Here is a 17502-nt window from a genome sequence, read left to right on the forward strand (position 1 = left end):
TTGCTTCTGTCCAGACGGAGACACAGTGAGGAAATACTGAATCTCCCCCCAAAAATCATTAAGAACCATTAGTCTTAGTCAAACGAATAAACGCACAGACAGAGAGCAAGAAGCAAAGCGGGTGAGGTGGGGGTGAGGACTTCAGAGTGGGAGTAGAGATCATGTCCAAGGAAGATTAAAGAGACAGAAAGAGAGATGGAGCAGGCAGATGGCATGTGAGAGTTCAGAAATCAAAGATACAAACAGACAGAATGACAGACCAGTTTTTCTTCATATCCAAAGAACGCTCTCACACATCTAACCCTCAAAGTTTACCAGAACACAACCAAACTTAACCTTTGAGTAAACTTCAAACTGCTTATTAATGTTGTTGTTGAACTCTTGGCCACGATTTGAAAAACTAGTTCAAGAGGTTGATTTTTTTTTAGTCCACACAGAGACGCTCATGAAAGGACACACAGACAGACAGAGTAAAACAGATATTCAAGGAGACAGGTAAATGCAGGCAGACATGCAGGCAGACACATAATCTGATAGAAACTGACAGAGAAGAGAGATTAAGACGAGCTAATTAGTGAGATTTAGTGACCATCAGCAGACGTACAGAGCAAAAGACGGACAGGTTGATTCAAAATCACACAGAAAGTAGAAAATCAGTTAGAAACAAACATATCATTGCTGTTAATATGAAAAAAATAAAATAAAAATACAGTGAATTCATTGTCCAGACTCCTAATGAAAGAAAAAGAGCGTGTTAAACTCTGCGAGTCAAGCATCCGCAGCTGAAAGTAAAACAAAAGTGAAGCGTGAAAACAGAGCCACTAAATGAAAGAGTTGCATCATTGACAGGAGCAGAGGCTCAAAGAGTTTCAGGCTGCACAGCAAAGACTCTGGTGCCGAACCTCGCCCTCATTTGACAAACTTTTCACAGCAGTTTGGCTCGTCACACTGCAACTACAACAGATGACAAAAACCTCTGCTGATGGCACAGACGTGTGAGAGAGTACAACTCGCGCCGATTAATGATCTGTCGGGGAATTTTTTTTTTCGATCAGCGAACAGGCCAAGTGAGCCACAATGGAGGCTGAGTGAATACTGATCCAATGCTGCAACTCTTTGATGGTGATTATTAGTGAACATACTCAGCTTGGTCCCATGTGGAAAAGGAGAAATCTCTTGACAGGTCCAAATGTGAAAAAAAATGGGTTTTAGGGTGGCAACTAACAATTATTTTGATTATCTCTCAGTGTGCTGATTGACACCCTGTCCACACCTCTGTGTTAGGGCCTCTCGTTCGTCACTGAAATGGATATTTTAACGCCGTCCAAAGTGCAGATTTTAAAAAACGGACTTCATGCAAGCCCACTGTTGTTTTGTGTTATGAGCAAACAACAACAACAAACCATATATCGGTTTCTCTGTGTTCGGTTTGCACTGCGAGGTCTAATTACAAGTTTGCAGCTAAATTTAGCATCACTGCACCACATCGCCATCATTTACAGGCGTCTGCGTTACCCTATATTACTTGGACCACAGCCTTCGTCTCTCCTATTTGACAGATCATGGTTGTAGCACGCTTGTTACAGCGTTTGCAGTCGGTTTTGTGATCTCATCTTGTAAAACGAAGGTCGTGTAAATGAAAAACATTATAAACTGGAGGGAATAATATCCATTCAAACAATATCTACAGTAGTTAAAAAAGGCCTGAGTTTAATTAAATCTATAGAATTCAGAAAATAGTGGAACATTTTTAATTTCCCAGAGCTCAAGGTGACATCCAATTGCTTCTTTTATTCAATTTATCGTCAAAAATTCAAAGATATGTGGCAAATTTGAGCATTTTTCTTTTCCAAAAATAAAAAAAAAAGATTCATAACTGTTTGAATTTCCGTCAGCAGTTGACACGACTTATCATTCCAACTCTAAAGGATTTCTACTTTGCAGAATACTTTAGAACAGGCTTGTAACAGTGATGATTTTATTATTAACATCTAAGTTGATGAATAACTACAATGTGACTATACTAGTTAGAGGCTGTCAGACAATATTCTAATTTCCTTCATGTACTTCATCTAAGATGGCAGCGCGTGTTCCTGTGCTGCTGGATACTCGAGGTACTTTGAACAAAACAGTTCACCACAATTCACTTTTGAAGGACTTACAAAGTGTTTCATTACAGAAGCTTTTCCACATGGGAGTGCTTGTTATCATAGTGCTTTCATATCCCGCCCTCTGACAAGCAAAGTGAGTTGTGCCGTGCATCGGTCTATCTGACTGACAGGGCCGCCAGCCACTCACGTGCCCAGGTAGTCCCACACCAGCCCCCCCTTAGGCTGCTGAGACGCAGCGGAGGCGGGGGCCTGTTTTCGCGACTGCTGAGAACGCCACAGATGAGAAGCAGAGGGATTTCTGAGGTGGGATGGGCACGCAGACACAAACAAACACACACACACACACACACACACACACAAACAAACAAACAAAAACCCACTCACGCAGATGCACAATCACATGTATGCATACATTCATTTATGCGTGCACACACATGAATAAGGTAAAATGAGGAATATAATAAGAGATGAGTGATGACAGAATAAATTAAGTGGGAATTGAAGGAGTAAGGGGAAGAAACAAGGGAGAGAAAAGGGTGAGAACAAGAGAAAACTAAAGGATTAGTAATTTAGGAAGGATTACCAACAGTATGTTGCCTGAAATTGAATGGAAAATGGACAACAGAGCAGAGCCTTTTCCTGCATTAATAACTATTTTAATAAGTGAAGACAGCCTTGGTTTCTCTGTATTGACTTTGGTTAATAGAGGATGTACAGTGATGCAGGAACATTGAAATTCAGTTTTTTAAGGATTTTTCTCTTCGAATTCTCCATCCCCCTCCCTTTCAATTCATCCTCACCTCTCCAGTTCGTGGATCTTTTTCTCCTTGTCATTCTTTTCATTCTCCATCTCCCTCAGGATCTCCAGCAGCCGCTCCACCTCGGTCTGGGCCTTCCCGGCATCCTCCTTGTGCCGGGTCACTTCCTGCTCCAGGCAGGAGATGCGCTCAGAGAGTTCAGTGCTACCCTTTGACTCCGTCGCTGAACTCTGCGCCTGGAAAAGAAATTAAATATTAAAAATAAACCGAGTGTTAGCTTTCAAAACGAGGTGGCCGACAACTTGATGAAGGCAATAAGTTCACACTGAAGAGGAATGAGCCAATATGAATGTGTGTTACAGATGTGGATTTGATGAAAGTGACTTTGCTGAGGAATCCGTTTATAATCACACACCAGTTTTAACAAAATGTGGCCTCAACAGTTATAAAATATTAAACTCTATTTAATAGCACTTTTTATTGGATAAAATGCAGCTCAATGTGCTTTACATTAAAAGGGTAGTTCAAGCAGTTAAATGAAATTAAGGTGTTTAATAACAAGCCTGGCTAATACAAACAAAGAGTATTTATGAAGCACGCAGGAATTTCAAGGATTATGTACACATTTAGGGCTCCTTTGTTTCTAATTAAAAATACATGTATTAATTTGTTTTAATTTACAATTTTAATAGGTGAAGGAATAAAATTATAGTGAAACAAACCAATGAGCACATTTTCCAGTAAAAACGAGTAAACAACACGGCAGAGTCTGCAGCCGCGGTTGTGAGGCTGGAGGCTACTGACGATGGACCTTTGGGCTAAAAGCTAATCAGCATGCTTACAGCGACAATTTTAACATGCTAGCAGGTAAAGAAGCTAGGGGGCATGTTAAGCAGTTACCGTTTGGTATGTTCACCTTCTTAGTAGAGTGTGTGAGCATGGTAACATATGATAATTAGCACTAAACAAAGGGATGCAAATAGTTTTGATGGTACACAGTCAAAAGGAATGGACTGATGTATTGAGTTATAAATGTGTTTATTCAGTGAAAGTATCTTATGTTGGCTCACTGATGATTTGTTTATGAATGAACACACCATGCAAACTCCCATGATGTTGATTTGTACAAAGATTAAAACACGAGTAAACAAAAATTAAACATAATTGGTTTCTTAAGAAGAAAAATAAAGAAATTAAATAAAACAAAAACGAGTTATAACCAGCTTAGAGGTTAGAACAGCTGTGTGTGTTTCCCAGAAGCAAATGTTGCTCTTGGGACAGAGTGACTGTGTCTGTGTGTGTGTGTGTGTGTGTGTGTGTGTGTGTGTGTTGTGTGTGTGTGTGTGTGTGTGTGTGCGCACATGTCTTGGTCCTGCAATGAATAAACCCTATTAGTTTTGGAAGTGCACAACAGTTTTTACAGGTCTTTTTTGTGGAGAGGAAATGTTTGGGTGTCTGACGATACTGTAAGGAGATCTGGGTGGAGGAGAACCGAGAAGGAGCGAAAGATAAATAAGAAAAGGGAAAAAAGGAACATCACAGACAATGTCACATACACAATGTCAATCAGTTTGCACACACAAGCATAAGTCCTCTGTCTTCTTTTCCCATCCATGGCAACAGAAAGAGACTAAGAAATCAACTTGGATAAAATGAGAGAAACAGCAGAAATTCACTGACGCCTTCATACACATTCTCACTCTCTCTCTGTAACACACACACACACACACACACACACACACACACACACACACACACACACACACACACACACACACACACACACACACACACACACACACACACACACACACACACACACACACACACACACATACATACAAATTCAGGGTGTGGTGGTGGTGCTGTCTTCTCTACTCTGTGAAAATGACTGTAACGCTGTCAGCAAGCCATCACACACACCATTTTATGGGCTGCTGTGGGAGAGAATATGTGATATGAAAACACACATTCACCACACACACACACACACACACACACACACACACACAGAGACACAAATGCCCTCACGCACACACAGGCACGCACAGCAGTGAGAGAGATGACTGCTGTGCTTGGAAAAAAGTTACGGGAAAACAATTGAGGGGAGAAAGAAAAGTGAGATTAGAGGTTCTTAAGTGTAAAACTGTCCACTTCGATTCAGTTGTGTTTCTGTCTGCACGGCGCTTTCTTCACCACAGAGATTTGCATGATGAGCGATGTTTAATTGAACCATCATGGCCATCATTGAGCATCGTTTTCGGCAATTCAGTCAATGTGTTTTTGCTCCGAAGGTTGCCTAAAACATGTGCTAAAAATCTCTAATGACCTCTGTGAGTGCATCTTGTTTTTTATGTTTTTATAATTACATGATTAACCAGGTATTTCCCTTGAGTTATGGTCTTCTCTAACCTTTTTCAGATGGTTCTCTAGTTTGACACACTCCTCTCTCTTCTGATCCAGACTGATCTCCAGACTCTTCAGCCTGCTGTCCTTCTTCAGGGTGGAGGAAGCCAAAGAAGATGCCTTCTCCTTCAGGTCCAACACAGATGTCTGAAAAGGGAGAGGAGTAATGGAGTGAACACCGCAAACCTCTTACTACTGAACACTAGGGGCAGCAGCAGTGTTGGCACTAATCCCCATTATAGGACAACAGTGGTTTATTCCAACCTTGGTCTTATTTTTATTTGTATTTTCTTGTGCTTATGGCTTATGTTTAAAATGTTGATCAACAAAGTCAAAGTTGAACCAGGAAATTTACCTGCAAACCTAAATGTTGTTTAAGGAGATTTTTTCAATGTTATAATAAAAATCACATCTACTATGATAAAAACTAAATCAAAGCGTTAAGAAACTGGAGTTATCCGTGAAGTTCTCCCTACACAGTCAGGATACTGTCTCTGTACCTTGTTCTCCAAAACCTTTTCCCATGACCTGTCTCCTCTCTCACTCTTCCAGCTCAATCCCTCCATCCGTGAAGTCTCTCACTCCCTTTCTTTTCTGGTCTTTTCCTCTTTTGGTAGGGGCAGTGAATCAGAAACCAGCAGGACCAGAAGGGCCGACGCTCAGACATGTAATTTTACCCTTGACTGACAATACCAACTCCAGACTAGGGATCATCATGTTTGACTGGGCTTTGGTCAGAGGGACCTCGCTGCTAACTCTGATTATATTTAGGTAGCCATATATATTGCAGTTGTCAGACAAAACCCCACATCTGTGTTTAGCAGCGCGGAGAGGAATGCTTGTTTTCTGCCTAAGTTTCAACATGTATTTCTGAACTGAAATAATGGCAGAGAAACAGGTTTTATGACCCAATAATGACAAAGCAAAAATCTTTTTTTCCAGTATGTGCATTTTAAGAAGCTGCAGCCAGCAGGTGTTAGCTTAGCTTAGCATAAAGACTGAAAATAGCGAGAGTGGTTAAAAAAACTTGTGCTTATGTGGGGACCACCTTCCTGTCTATAGCTACATATATTGATACAGTAACAACAGTGGTATTCAACTTCTCATCTAATTCTCCGCATGACAGTGATTGAAGTAATTTTATCTTCCAAAATGTCAAACTGTTCCTTCTCATAACACAAAATGTACCTGAAAACACAAGTTATGTGATATAATGTAATTTTTTTGGTCTCCACACATCTGAAGATAGTTTTCCTTAAGCATGTAACTGTATTAGAGTGTGGATACCCGACCCGAGCCCGTCGGGACCTGGTGAGTGGGGCCAGAAATTATCCTCTGGTTAGGGTCGGGTTCGGTCGTGTTGGCTGGGCTATCTACTGGATTTTTTGATGCCTGTAATTGGGGAAAACAGCAGGCTCGGGTGAGGTTCGGACACAAAGAACAGAATACCTGCCGGGTTGCGGTTGGGCGTGGCTAATTTCCTCTCTGGCTCGGTCGGGTTCGGAAAGAAAATTCCAAGCAAACCACACTCTGGTGTGTATGTCTGCGTTTGTCGGTAATGGGACTTATTACATCTCCACTTGACACTAAACAACACGTAAAAAGTGAATTGGAACCGATTTGATGAAAGGGAGCATGTACAATCAAGAACAAGGAACAGGCCTTGTGATTGGTCAGATGGACTTCTAGTTAGATGTCACTGACTGTTGAAGCTATTTTCAGTTTATAGAGATTTTATGAAAAACTGTAATGTAGGTAAACTAAGGTCGTTGAGATTTGGTACTTGTTTGAAACGTGGCTCTTCTTTTGCATGATGCAGGGTAGTGTGGACAAAAAAAATATAGAATTCTTAACACTGGGCTTACACTTGCTTATCTCTCCTGAGAGAAATAGAGCTAAAATAAATTTCAGATAAAATCCAGTTTTGCTAAATGTTGTTTTTCCTGCAGTGGTTAATTATGCAGTCCAACTGCTGCACAGTGAATAGAGAGAACACAGCCTCTGAAAATGCTTTGTCATTCTCTGCCTCTGCTCCGTTGTTTTGTATGAATCATGTGGGTCACAACAAGAACAATTCAGCTCCCATCACTGTTTTCATTGGTTGTGGGGTTTTGCATATTGTTGTCAAGGAGACGTGAATGTTTTATCGTTGTTGTCCTTCAGCACGAGGACCCTGGGAGGATTCAAGGTCTGTTCTACAGTGATAGCTCAACTGTGTTTTTCTTGACAGAGACACAGAGAAGGAGTGTGTGTGTTTTTCTAACTTATAGCACAGATATGGATGTGTGTGTGTGTGTGTGTGTGTGTGTGTGTGTGTGTGTGTGTGTGTGTGTGTGTGTGTTTGTGTGTCTTCTACCTCACGGTCAGCCAGGTCAGCCTGCAGCTGGGAAACCTTCTCCCTCAACTCCTTCAGCTCCTTCTTGCTGGACTCTATCTCATCTCCCTTTTCTCTCTCCTCCCTCTCCCGCTGCTCCTTCAAGCGCTCGATGATTCGCTCCTGAACTCAGCGAGGGACGAGGAAGAGGAGAGGATGAAGGAGGGATGAGAGTTAAAAGGACAGGAAAGAGAAAGAGTCAAAAGAGGAAAGAAGGGGAGAGAAAAAGGTAAATTAGTAGGAGTGATGGAAAGAGAGAAGCGCACAGAGAATTAAAAATCACCTCTTCCACTCCAACAGTCACTCACAGTCACTCAATATCAAGTTTCTATACCAATAACAGTCACATTAAACTTTATGCACATGGCAGCTTTGACAGGATCTAACAGCCAACAGTGATTTTAGACACGTAATACATCCTGGCACGAGATGTAAAAATCACAACCACTAAAACACTATAGAGGCTCTCCAGCTATAGAACAACACAGCGGCCGGTTCAAGGAAAAGTACAAAAGTTCACACACAGACAAACCCAGAGAGTGCACAGGCTGTTCTGTGTGAACCTCCATCTTTGCGAGGATGGATTTGAGTCTTGTGGACATTTTTAGGCCGTGAGGACATTTAATTAGGTTTTATGGTTTATGTAAGAATTTAGGTGAGACGTGTAGATTGTGATAAGATTAAGTGTCAGTGGCGAGGGAGAGCGTTACGTCATTGTCAGTTCTCACAGAATTATGTGTGTGTGTGTGTGTGTGTGTGTGTGTGTGTGACCAACGGTATAAGTTGGACTTGAAATACATCAAACAAGCAAATTCTAATTAGATTTCATTTGTTCTGGTTTAAAACAACATATAAATCATAATGTTCATATTTTAAAGAACACTCATATTTAATGACTTACAGGTTATTTATACAGTATGCAATGATAATATATAACAATGAACTTAAATAGCATAAAACACAAACAGGGTGTTGAGTGTTGAGCATAAAATTGAAGCATGACATGGGATAACTGGAATTACTGCCCTGCGGGTGTATGCCCCCACCACTCAGTGCTATTTCAGTATGCATGCATTTATTTTCCAGACTCACATGAGGTCACCATGACTTTTGACCACTGAAATTGAATCGATTAATCTTTGAGTCCGAGTGAAAACTGGTCAGAATTTGAACAAAATTCTTGTTCAAAAGAAGGGGATGGACGGACGGACAGAAAAAACTAAAAACATGTATTTACATTATATATCACAAAGGAGAACAATTAATGTGAGAGGAAGAGAAGGATGGAGAGGTAAGAAAAATGGAGAAAAAGAAGGAGATATGTCCACAAGCACCAGAACAATGAAAATCAAGGAGGGAAAGAAAAGCTTGTAAAAGTCCTTTGAGTGAGGCGGGAGCTGTCGGCCGCGTCCTCCTGCCAACACTCACACATCTCGCGGACACCCTGAATATTAGTCACCGGACAATTAATAGCCCGGTTTCCTGTGTGTGTGCAAGTGCGATGAAGGAGATGAAGCTGGTAACATAATCGAGCTGAAGAGAGAAAAATATATATCCTCATTTAACACTTCTGCTGGTGTAAACGTTGGTTTCCCAGAAACGGGGTCAAGAATCCTCACATGGAGCAGCCAGAAGAATCATTAAACACAGGCGGTTGCTGGTTCAATTCCCATGTTAAGGTGACTGTTTCATGACTGTGGCACCTGAATGCTTAGGCCTAAACAATGATAAATGGCATGGCTGTTTGAGACTTTTTTTAAATATAGGCAGTGAATGGAAACAGCCAATGTGATTATTGGTTCATTTCCATTCATCCAGAGTCATTTGAACATTGTGTGGGAGGTGGGCAGGTTTGCTCACAGTGGTTTTATTGATGTATTAAAATTGCTCAGGAGTTGACCTGAGGTTGACCAGCAACATGTGTGTGTGGTTGTGTGTGGTTGTGTGTGTGTGTGTGTGTGTGTGTGTGTGTGTGTGTGTGTGTGTGTGTGTGTGTGTGTGTGTGTGTGTGTGTGTGTGTGTGTGTGTGTGTGTGTACCTTCTCGGCCAGAGCCTCCTCCAGTGTTCCCAGTGCTGTGTCGGTGTTGGACGTGTCCGTCTGTAAAGACTTGACTCTGTCTTTGAGGCCGGCCAGCTGTTTCTCTTTATCCCTCAGCTGATCCAGGAGGTTTTCTATCTGCACAGACAAAAGGAGACAAATACTCATCAACAGAGTAATTTGTTTAGATTAATAATTCTTTTTCACTTTCATTGCGAGAATTGCGAGAATTTATCAACATTTTCCTTAAATTTTTCAGATCATATTTCATGGATCTTGATGAAAACAACCAGGCATGTTTAGGGGACTAATATTTATGAGTGTGTGCAATTTGGTGCAGATCCTAATTAAAATCTGGATCTGTCAATAGAAATGTGGGTCCATAAGGGGAAATGTGAGCCTTGGCAGAGGTATGCAGTCTACTGAGTGCCATTCTAGATACGTATATAAAATTAGCGGTTAGTCCAAAAGCAATAATCTTCCACATGATGACTTAACAGACTGTAAGAGAGTGTATCTGACAGTTAATAACTGTACACACAAACAACAGGACATTGTATTTAAAGATAATAATAAAACATATAAGTTTTATCAACACCGTGGTCTGAATTTCCAATACATCCTCTTTTAAACTGATTCTACGGCAAATTACTCCTCTGTTCAAAAAACAAACACACAATCTGCACTGTCCTGAACACAAGCAACAGATTCATGTAAAAGGGCTCTAATGTGATTTTATCTGGAGATTTTCAAGACAAGAAAAAGCCTGAGAGGTGCTGTGCTGTCAAATATAAACTTTCTCCCTAAGCTTTGCTACCTTTAACCCCTCTACTCCAAATACACACTCTCTACTTCCACCTCTTCCCCCCTGCTCTTCATTCCTCCTCCAACTTCCTCTCGCAGCGATTTGGTAGCAGATTAATTTTCAGTTAAAACACAGAAACACGCAGAAATACCTCAAGGACTCGCTCTGAGTGTGTGTGCATGTGTGTGTGTGCATGCGTGTATGTGTGTGTGTGTGTGTGTGTGTGTGTGTGTGTGTGTGTGTGTGTGTGTGTGTGTGTGTGTGTGTGTGTGTGTGTATGTGTGTGAGAGAGCGAGAGAGATCACAGACAAAGATAAGGTGTTATGTCAACTTTGTGGTCTTCATTAAAAGATGGTTGGAACAAAAGTACCAGAAATAATAAATTCAGTAGAGAAAGAGAAGTGGAATGCTTATGTAATGTGTTATCATGGAGGAAGTTGGGTGGTAAAACTGCAAAAAAATGTCACTCTGCCTCTCCCTCTCCCTCTCTCGCCTTTTTCTATCCCGCTGTTCTTTTGCCAACGAGAGAGGAAGACAAGCGATTGACAAGCTGTCACAGAAAAGAAAGTCAGATTGGTATGCAACCTTTGACTCCACTGCAGGAGAGACGCACACATTTACAGTACCACGGAGAGTGTGTGTGTGTGTGTGCTCATACGGTAAAACATTTCGAGCACCTCATTAATCTATTGACCTGACAGCTTGACTGACACCACACACACACACACACACACACACACACACACACACACACACACACACACACACACACACACACACACACACACACACACACACACACACACACACACACACACACACACACACACACACACACACACACACACGAGCCAGTGAGAAGCTTTGATCGTGTCTGCACTTCCTGGAACTGACAACCGCTGGATGGCTGGTGCACACACTCATGCCACACACACACATTCACACACTTACACTGTCTGTCTGGTCCTATTTCAGTCCCAAATATCATGTGTGATAATTAACTGGAATACGGTAACAAATCAGTATCTGGCCGACGCCTCTCTTCATCTACATCACCACGCTCCTCACATAAAGCAGAAAAATAACAAAGACAAAGACAAAGAGGATGATGGGACGTTAACAGTCTCAGGTAATTTCCTTCACTTTCCTAACAAAGAGTGACGGATGAAACCCCCAAGGAGGGACGATGACAAGAGGAAGAAGAAAAGTGGACAAATTGGAAACAAAAAGGAGATATTCTTAATTTTGTATCCACATGGAAAAAGAGAAATGAGAGAATCACAAGTGCAGACCAAATAAAGGAGGAGTCTGTCTCGCTCGCAGACACTGGGCCGTATTCTGTACTTGAGCTGTATTTGAAGACGCCAGAGGTCATCATTTATTGAACAAGAGGAACTCATTAGTATGCATCTGATTTCAAACTGACTCTGTCTCTCTCCTCCCCCTCCCTCTCTTGCTTTATGTCTACTTGATTGTCTCTATTAATTACCTCTGCCCTCTCTGTCTACATTTAAAAAAAAAAGAATTTCCCAAGTAGGGAAAAGTGGTGGGGCAGCAAAAAGATGGAGGGATGGAGCTAGAAAAACACAAAAGGCTGGCCATGGTAGAATTTAACCTTGTATACATATACAAATATACTGTATTTAACTTGTTGTGTTACTGTCTAAATAACTGCCAGAGTCCTTCCTGCCCCTCCATCCGTCCACGCCTTCATAGCCTCGACACTCCTGTATCTTCTATGTCACAGCGTTAACACAGAGATACTCTTAAATACTTAAAAATGTCCAAAATATACAGAAAACAGCTGTAAACCTGGTTTCCTGTTCACCCACAGTACCTGTCTGTGAATATGATGTGTCCCTCTGTCTGTCTGCTCACCTGTCTGTGCGCCTGTAGCTCCTGATCTAAAACAGTCCTACACCCCCATCTAGTGGCTAAACTGATACATGACAACATTATATCTCAACGCGAGCAGATTTTTATCAGTAAAAATTTGAGAGAATGTCTCTGTCACTGTGTCTCCATGACTCTTCTAAAATGGATTTCACTAATAATAACCCACAATATTTTAGATAAGGCCTTTTTCGACTATTGCTGTCAATATTGCTACATAATCAGTTTGAATAGACAGTATAGATGAGGTCTTTCTAGGAAAAGAAACTGATTTCAACCTAATTCTTCCAGTGGCATTGATTTTCCTACCTTCTTCTGCAGCACGTTAACTTTGCGTTCCTTGACGTCCAGCATGTCCTTGAGGTCGGTGATCTCTCCTTGCTGAGTGCTCTTCTCGTCGGTCAGCGCTGATATCTGCTGACTCTTTTTGGACAGGAATGATTCCTTTTCTTCCTGGCGGAGACGCAGGGCATCCACCTGTGTGCACAAACACAGTCGGTGAAAATAAAGTCTATGGTGCCATCACATGTAGTGTTGTTGTGTGATAATTGACCTCGGTCTGCAGTATGGCGGCTCTCTGTTCTTTGGCAGTGAGGGACTCTTTGAGAACGTCCACGTGTTGCTTGCTGTCTGAAAACTGGTTGTTCAGTGTCTCCAGTTTGGTCCTGAAACCCAGCAGCTCGCTGTCCTTACGACTCAGATCCTGCTTCGCCTGCTCCATCTGAGAAACACACACACGACATGAAGACACAGGTGTGGGATAGAAAGATGAGAGACCAGTTATGAGTATGTATTAGAGAGGATAACTTGCTTATATATATTAAAATCCACTACAAGCTTCACCAAGTGAGCAGAGAGCACTCATTCTACGATGCGTGTTAAGGTTTTTAGACATTGTTCATAACTCCATTGTAGTCTGTAAAAGAAGAATAAGCAGTGCACAGAACTGACGGGAAGAAGTCAGCCAAGAAGTCAGCCAAGAACATTTACATCTTTACAGCAAGAGCCTGATCGTTCCTTCAAAAGAGAAAATGGTTGCCATTGATCTTACTACGTCCATATAAAAATATTTTTAAAAAGAAAGTAACACTAGTGTTCTGTGCAGTATACACAGTGTGTGAGTGGCCTTCTATAAAGAGCACTGTGTCCGATTACACACGTAAAGCTGCGAGTTTGATCAAATATAATCTTGACACTTCTAGGACTTCTAGGATAGCCTTGTTTGTTTAACAGTTAGACACGCATGGAAGTCAGGCCAGTATTAAACTCCTTCTCTCTGTATTTGTAGCAGTGGGTTAGGGTCATTTCTTACAGTAAGCCTGAGATTATTAAGAAAGAAAACACATGACTACTGTTTAATTTTCATGGGTGAGGAACCAAAGTTCCTTTGGCCCAGGTGACTGGGAGTGACATTTGAGAATGAATTCAACTTGACATTAAAAAAAAAAAAAGAATTGACCCAAACCCCCACAGAAAAGTTGATCCTATAAAAACTTTGAATGCCTCAGAAAAGTGATCCCAGCCACGAGCTGAGAGAGAAACCACATGCGAGGAGAAAAACAAGCAGGTTAGAGATACGCACAGTGTAGCACAGCTGGACTCTGAGCTTCAGGTCTGTAATTGTGCGGCTCAGACGGCTAGAAACAACTATTACTGTCAAAAGCCATTGGTCACCAACAGAATGGGAAGGTCGCTCGAGAGAACACTTTCATTCCCCCTCCTCACTCTCAACGTTGGTTCTTTCTCTATGATGGGATGATGGGGTAGTTACAGCTTAACTTGTCGGAATCAGGTGCAGCAAGTTCAAGAGAAATGCTGAACTATAGATCAGTTAAAAAGACGTAGACGTCATTAAAAAGCAGCATTTATCTCCAATTTTAAATCAAGGAAACTTTTAAAATCGCTCGGACATGAAACCCAGCAGAATTAATCTCCACATGTGGCTGCAGAGGGTGCTGCTGCTCAGTAAAAGTGACAGTGTTGCTTTCAGGTCACAGAGTTGACTGTAGGCGTTTGTTGTTGTTCTTTCATGGGTGCTGATCAAGTTGGAACATTTGAATGGCAGTGCTGCCTCCACAAATAATGTGATTATAGCTTGGGATCATTTCCCACGATGCTCTCAAAATCCGAAAATGAAAATAAATCTTTAGCCGATTAGCATGAATGACATTTGAGAGTTATAGTGGCTGTTGTCTGAACACTACTGGGATTCTACTCAAGCAGCAGCCATTAGACAGACAACCTGAAAGAAAGGAAGAATGAAAGGAAGAAAGAGAAAAGAAATAAAGATCTAGCAAACAGACACAGAGGTGTGTCTCTTACTGCAGACACCTCCCGTTGATGCTCATTGGCTCGTTGTTTTAGCTCCTCCTTCTCTGATTGGCTGTGATTTAGTTCCTCCTTCAGCTGCTCAACCTGACAGGAGAGGAGGGCGTCACCATGACCACAACATATCAGAAGCCACTGACTCACGAACCACTCAACAGCATATTCAAGCACCTCACATGCAGACATAATTCAGGGAAACAGTGATTAAGGATTTGAATACAGTGATAATGAGAATAAACTCTTAACAATACTGTTTCACTGTTATGTGCACCGAAGTAATCTTACTGGTCCTTACACTTGAACCAGTCAGCAGTTGTATTATTCCATTAGTTTCTCTTCACTAATAAATCACAAGAAGGCAAACAGGCTGGTCGTGTCCGAACCTCTAAACCAAAGAGGTAAAGCTGTCATCTAAAAACCTCTAGGAAGATAAGGAAGAGGTGAACATTTCTTTGTTACTGACGTGAGATAGAAAAAACGGCAGAAACTAAAACACCTCACTTCATCTCAAACAGCTGATGGAGAAAGACAATCTACTGAATTTCCAAACATACTCGACTCCCCACATGACAGAAGTGCTGGTTTGTTATAATGAGTACGGCTCCCATGGAAGCAATTTGCCATCCTGACACTAAAGCTGTTCCCGTCAATAGTAAAGGAAAGACGAGCAGTTATTTTTCCAGCAACTCAGAGATTCCAACAATTTTTTACAACACAAGGAGAAAAAATGATTAGACAAGCAGATATGTGTGCAGTGCATGTCTGAGTGTCTCTGTGTGTGTGTGTGTGTGTGTGTGTGTGTGTGTGTGTTTATCACCTTGTTCTTCATGAACTTGGAGTGGGATCTGTAGACCTCCATCTGTTTGATCTCCTCCTCCCTTTCCTCGCTGCTCAGAGCTCCGTTGGACTTGAGCATGTTCACCTCCTCCTCCAGCTCCCTCAAGCCACGCTCCATCGAGCTGATCTTTGCATCCTGCCAGGACATCCACGCGTTAACTCGTGTTCTATTTACTTGTTATTTCATTTTCAATTTATTTTTGCACTGTTTGAAAGAATTTAAATATTCTTAAAAAGTAAAGCTTCTATTATTATTGCTGATTTTGATATAAAGCACAGACACAAATAATTATCATCCAATATTTACCTTCATCTCGATGACTGTCTGCAGGGCCTTGGTCTTCGTCGACTCTGGAGCTGCTTCATATCTCCTGTGCAGCTCCTGAGGGACACACACACCGCGATGGTCAGGAGAAGACGGAGAGAGAGACACGGAGGGATGGAGAGAGGGGTGGAGAGAGGGATGGAGCGAGGGGTGAAGTAAGGGGGAAGAAGGTCTTGTACCGGGACAGGAGGCGACAACACCTGGTGGGAAGGGATGGAGGGAGGGCTGGACAGTGGGTGTGGGACGTGGAGCAGGAGCAGGGAACGAGTGCTGGAGGGAAGGATGGACAGAGGAGGCAACGACAAAATAGGGATGGTGAGGGGAGCAAGAGGAGGGCCGGACAACGGGATGGAAGAGGTGGCGATGGGAAGGAGGGGAAGGTGCTGGGAAGGAGGGAGAGGAGCGGAGTGGGTGATGACGCGAAGGAGAGAAAGGAGGGCATGGCTGGAAGGGGGGTGACACGTGGAAAGGTGGCGGGATGGAGATGGAGGGAGAAACGGGAAAAGAGGGAGAGAGCGCGATGGAGGGAGAGGCGGGAATGCGATGTTTCCCTCTCGCGGAGGCGCTGGCCTTTAGCCTCCTCGGGTCAATGCGTCCGTCCCACATCCTTCAAACAGTGAGACGAGCCACCAAAGAAGCTGACAGAGACCGTTTCAGCCAAAAATCTGAATGAATGATCCAATCTGATGGCCTGAAATGAGGCTAATTCAAAAAAGTAGGTCCCAGCTTCAAAGCTTTTAGCTTCAAATCAATTCTAAAATGTAGTAGAAGCTAAAAAATACTAATTGAATTAAAAGAATACTAATTCAAAATAGGAGTTTTAGCGATATGGCTCAAAAAAGTAGAAAATAAAACCATAAGATGGCAGCTTTAGTCTCCTTCAGCAGCAGAAACCTCTCATAAAATATTATATAACTTAAATCACAATTCAATAAAAATTTGAACTAAGCTAATTTACTGAGCTACACGCAGGGGTGATGTGTCTGCCTGGCTGTGGTTCACAACTCACTAGTCAAATGAAGAGAGAGTAAAGAAGGGGGAGTGTAGTGGATGTAGTGACACAAAAAGGGAAAAAAGGGACAGGGAGAAAGAGGGCGAGAGAGGGAGGGAATGAAAGCAGAGGGGAGGACGCAGCAGTGTATGCATCACTGCTTTTCTTTGGAGGAAACTCAGTGAGAGGCTGACAAAGCTAATGCAGGAGCCGGGAAGCATAGAAACACACGTATGTGAAAGGAACGCTAGGGTGCGAGTGGCTTTAGGCAATAGTATAAAAACTCATGAGTGCGCGCGCACACACACACACACACACACACACACACACACACACACACACACACACACACACACACACACACACACACACACACACACACACACACACACACACACACACACACACACACACAAAGATTTGACGATCATTTCCTCTACAGTGTCGGAGGTAAAAGCAGAAAAGATGGAGCCAAGTGTGGAAGCAAAAAAGTCAGATTTTTCTTTTCCTGAGTCTCTGTTTTGTAATTAACACCATCTCTGTCAAAATAAAAGAAACTCTGATGCAATGAGAAGCAACTATAATGATGCATCACTTGTGTAGGTGTGTTTATGCACATTTCTCAGCCGTTGTCCA

General features: G+C 42.2%; 1 protein-coding gene across 16 annotated transcripts in view; it reads right to left on the minus strand.

The window, feature by feature from the left end:
- LOC118101418 (ELKS/Rab6-interacting/CAST family member 1) overlaps positions 1-17502 on the minus strand; it is a 130564-nt gene that overhangs the window by 85053 nt on the left and 28009 nt on the right. For 6 of the 16 annotated variants that reach the window (XR_004694537.2, XR_004694536.2, XM_035147173.2 and 3 more), the window contains exons 7-14: positions 15858-15932; positions 15531-15686; positions 12939-13106; positions 12695-12862; positions 9688-9825; positions 7632-7772; positions 5282-5422; positions 2912-3105 (exon numbers count right to left, since the gene is read on the minus strand). Coding sequence is in view for 11 of the 16 variants with exons in the window: in XM_035147173.2 (XP_035003064.1) it covers positions 2912-3105; positions 5282-5422; positions 7632-7772; positions 9688-9825; positions 12695-12862; positions 12939-13106; positions 15531-15686; positions 15858-15932 (1181 nt within the window). In the remaining 5 variants the exon portion in view is untranslated. Of the gene's footprint in view, positions 1-2298; positions 2410-2911; positions 3106-5281; positions 5423-7631; positions 7773-9687; positions 9826-12694; positions 12863-12938; positions 13107-14707; positions 14801-15530; positions 15687-15857; positions 15933-17502 lie in introns of all 16 variants that reach the window. The other 10 variants (XR_004694533.2, XR_004694534.2, XM_047338641.1 and 7 more) reach the window with 3 other exon arrangements.

Source organism: Hippoglossus stenolepis, chromosome 22 (assembly GCF_022539355.2).
Source record: "Hippoglossus stenolepis isolate QCI-W04-F060 chromosome 22, HSTE1.2, whole genome shotgun sequence".
Classification (NCBI taxonomy): Eukaryota; Metazoa; Chordata; class Actinopteri; order Pleuronectiformes; family Pleuronectidae; genus Hippoglossus; species Hippoglossus stenolepis.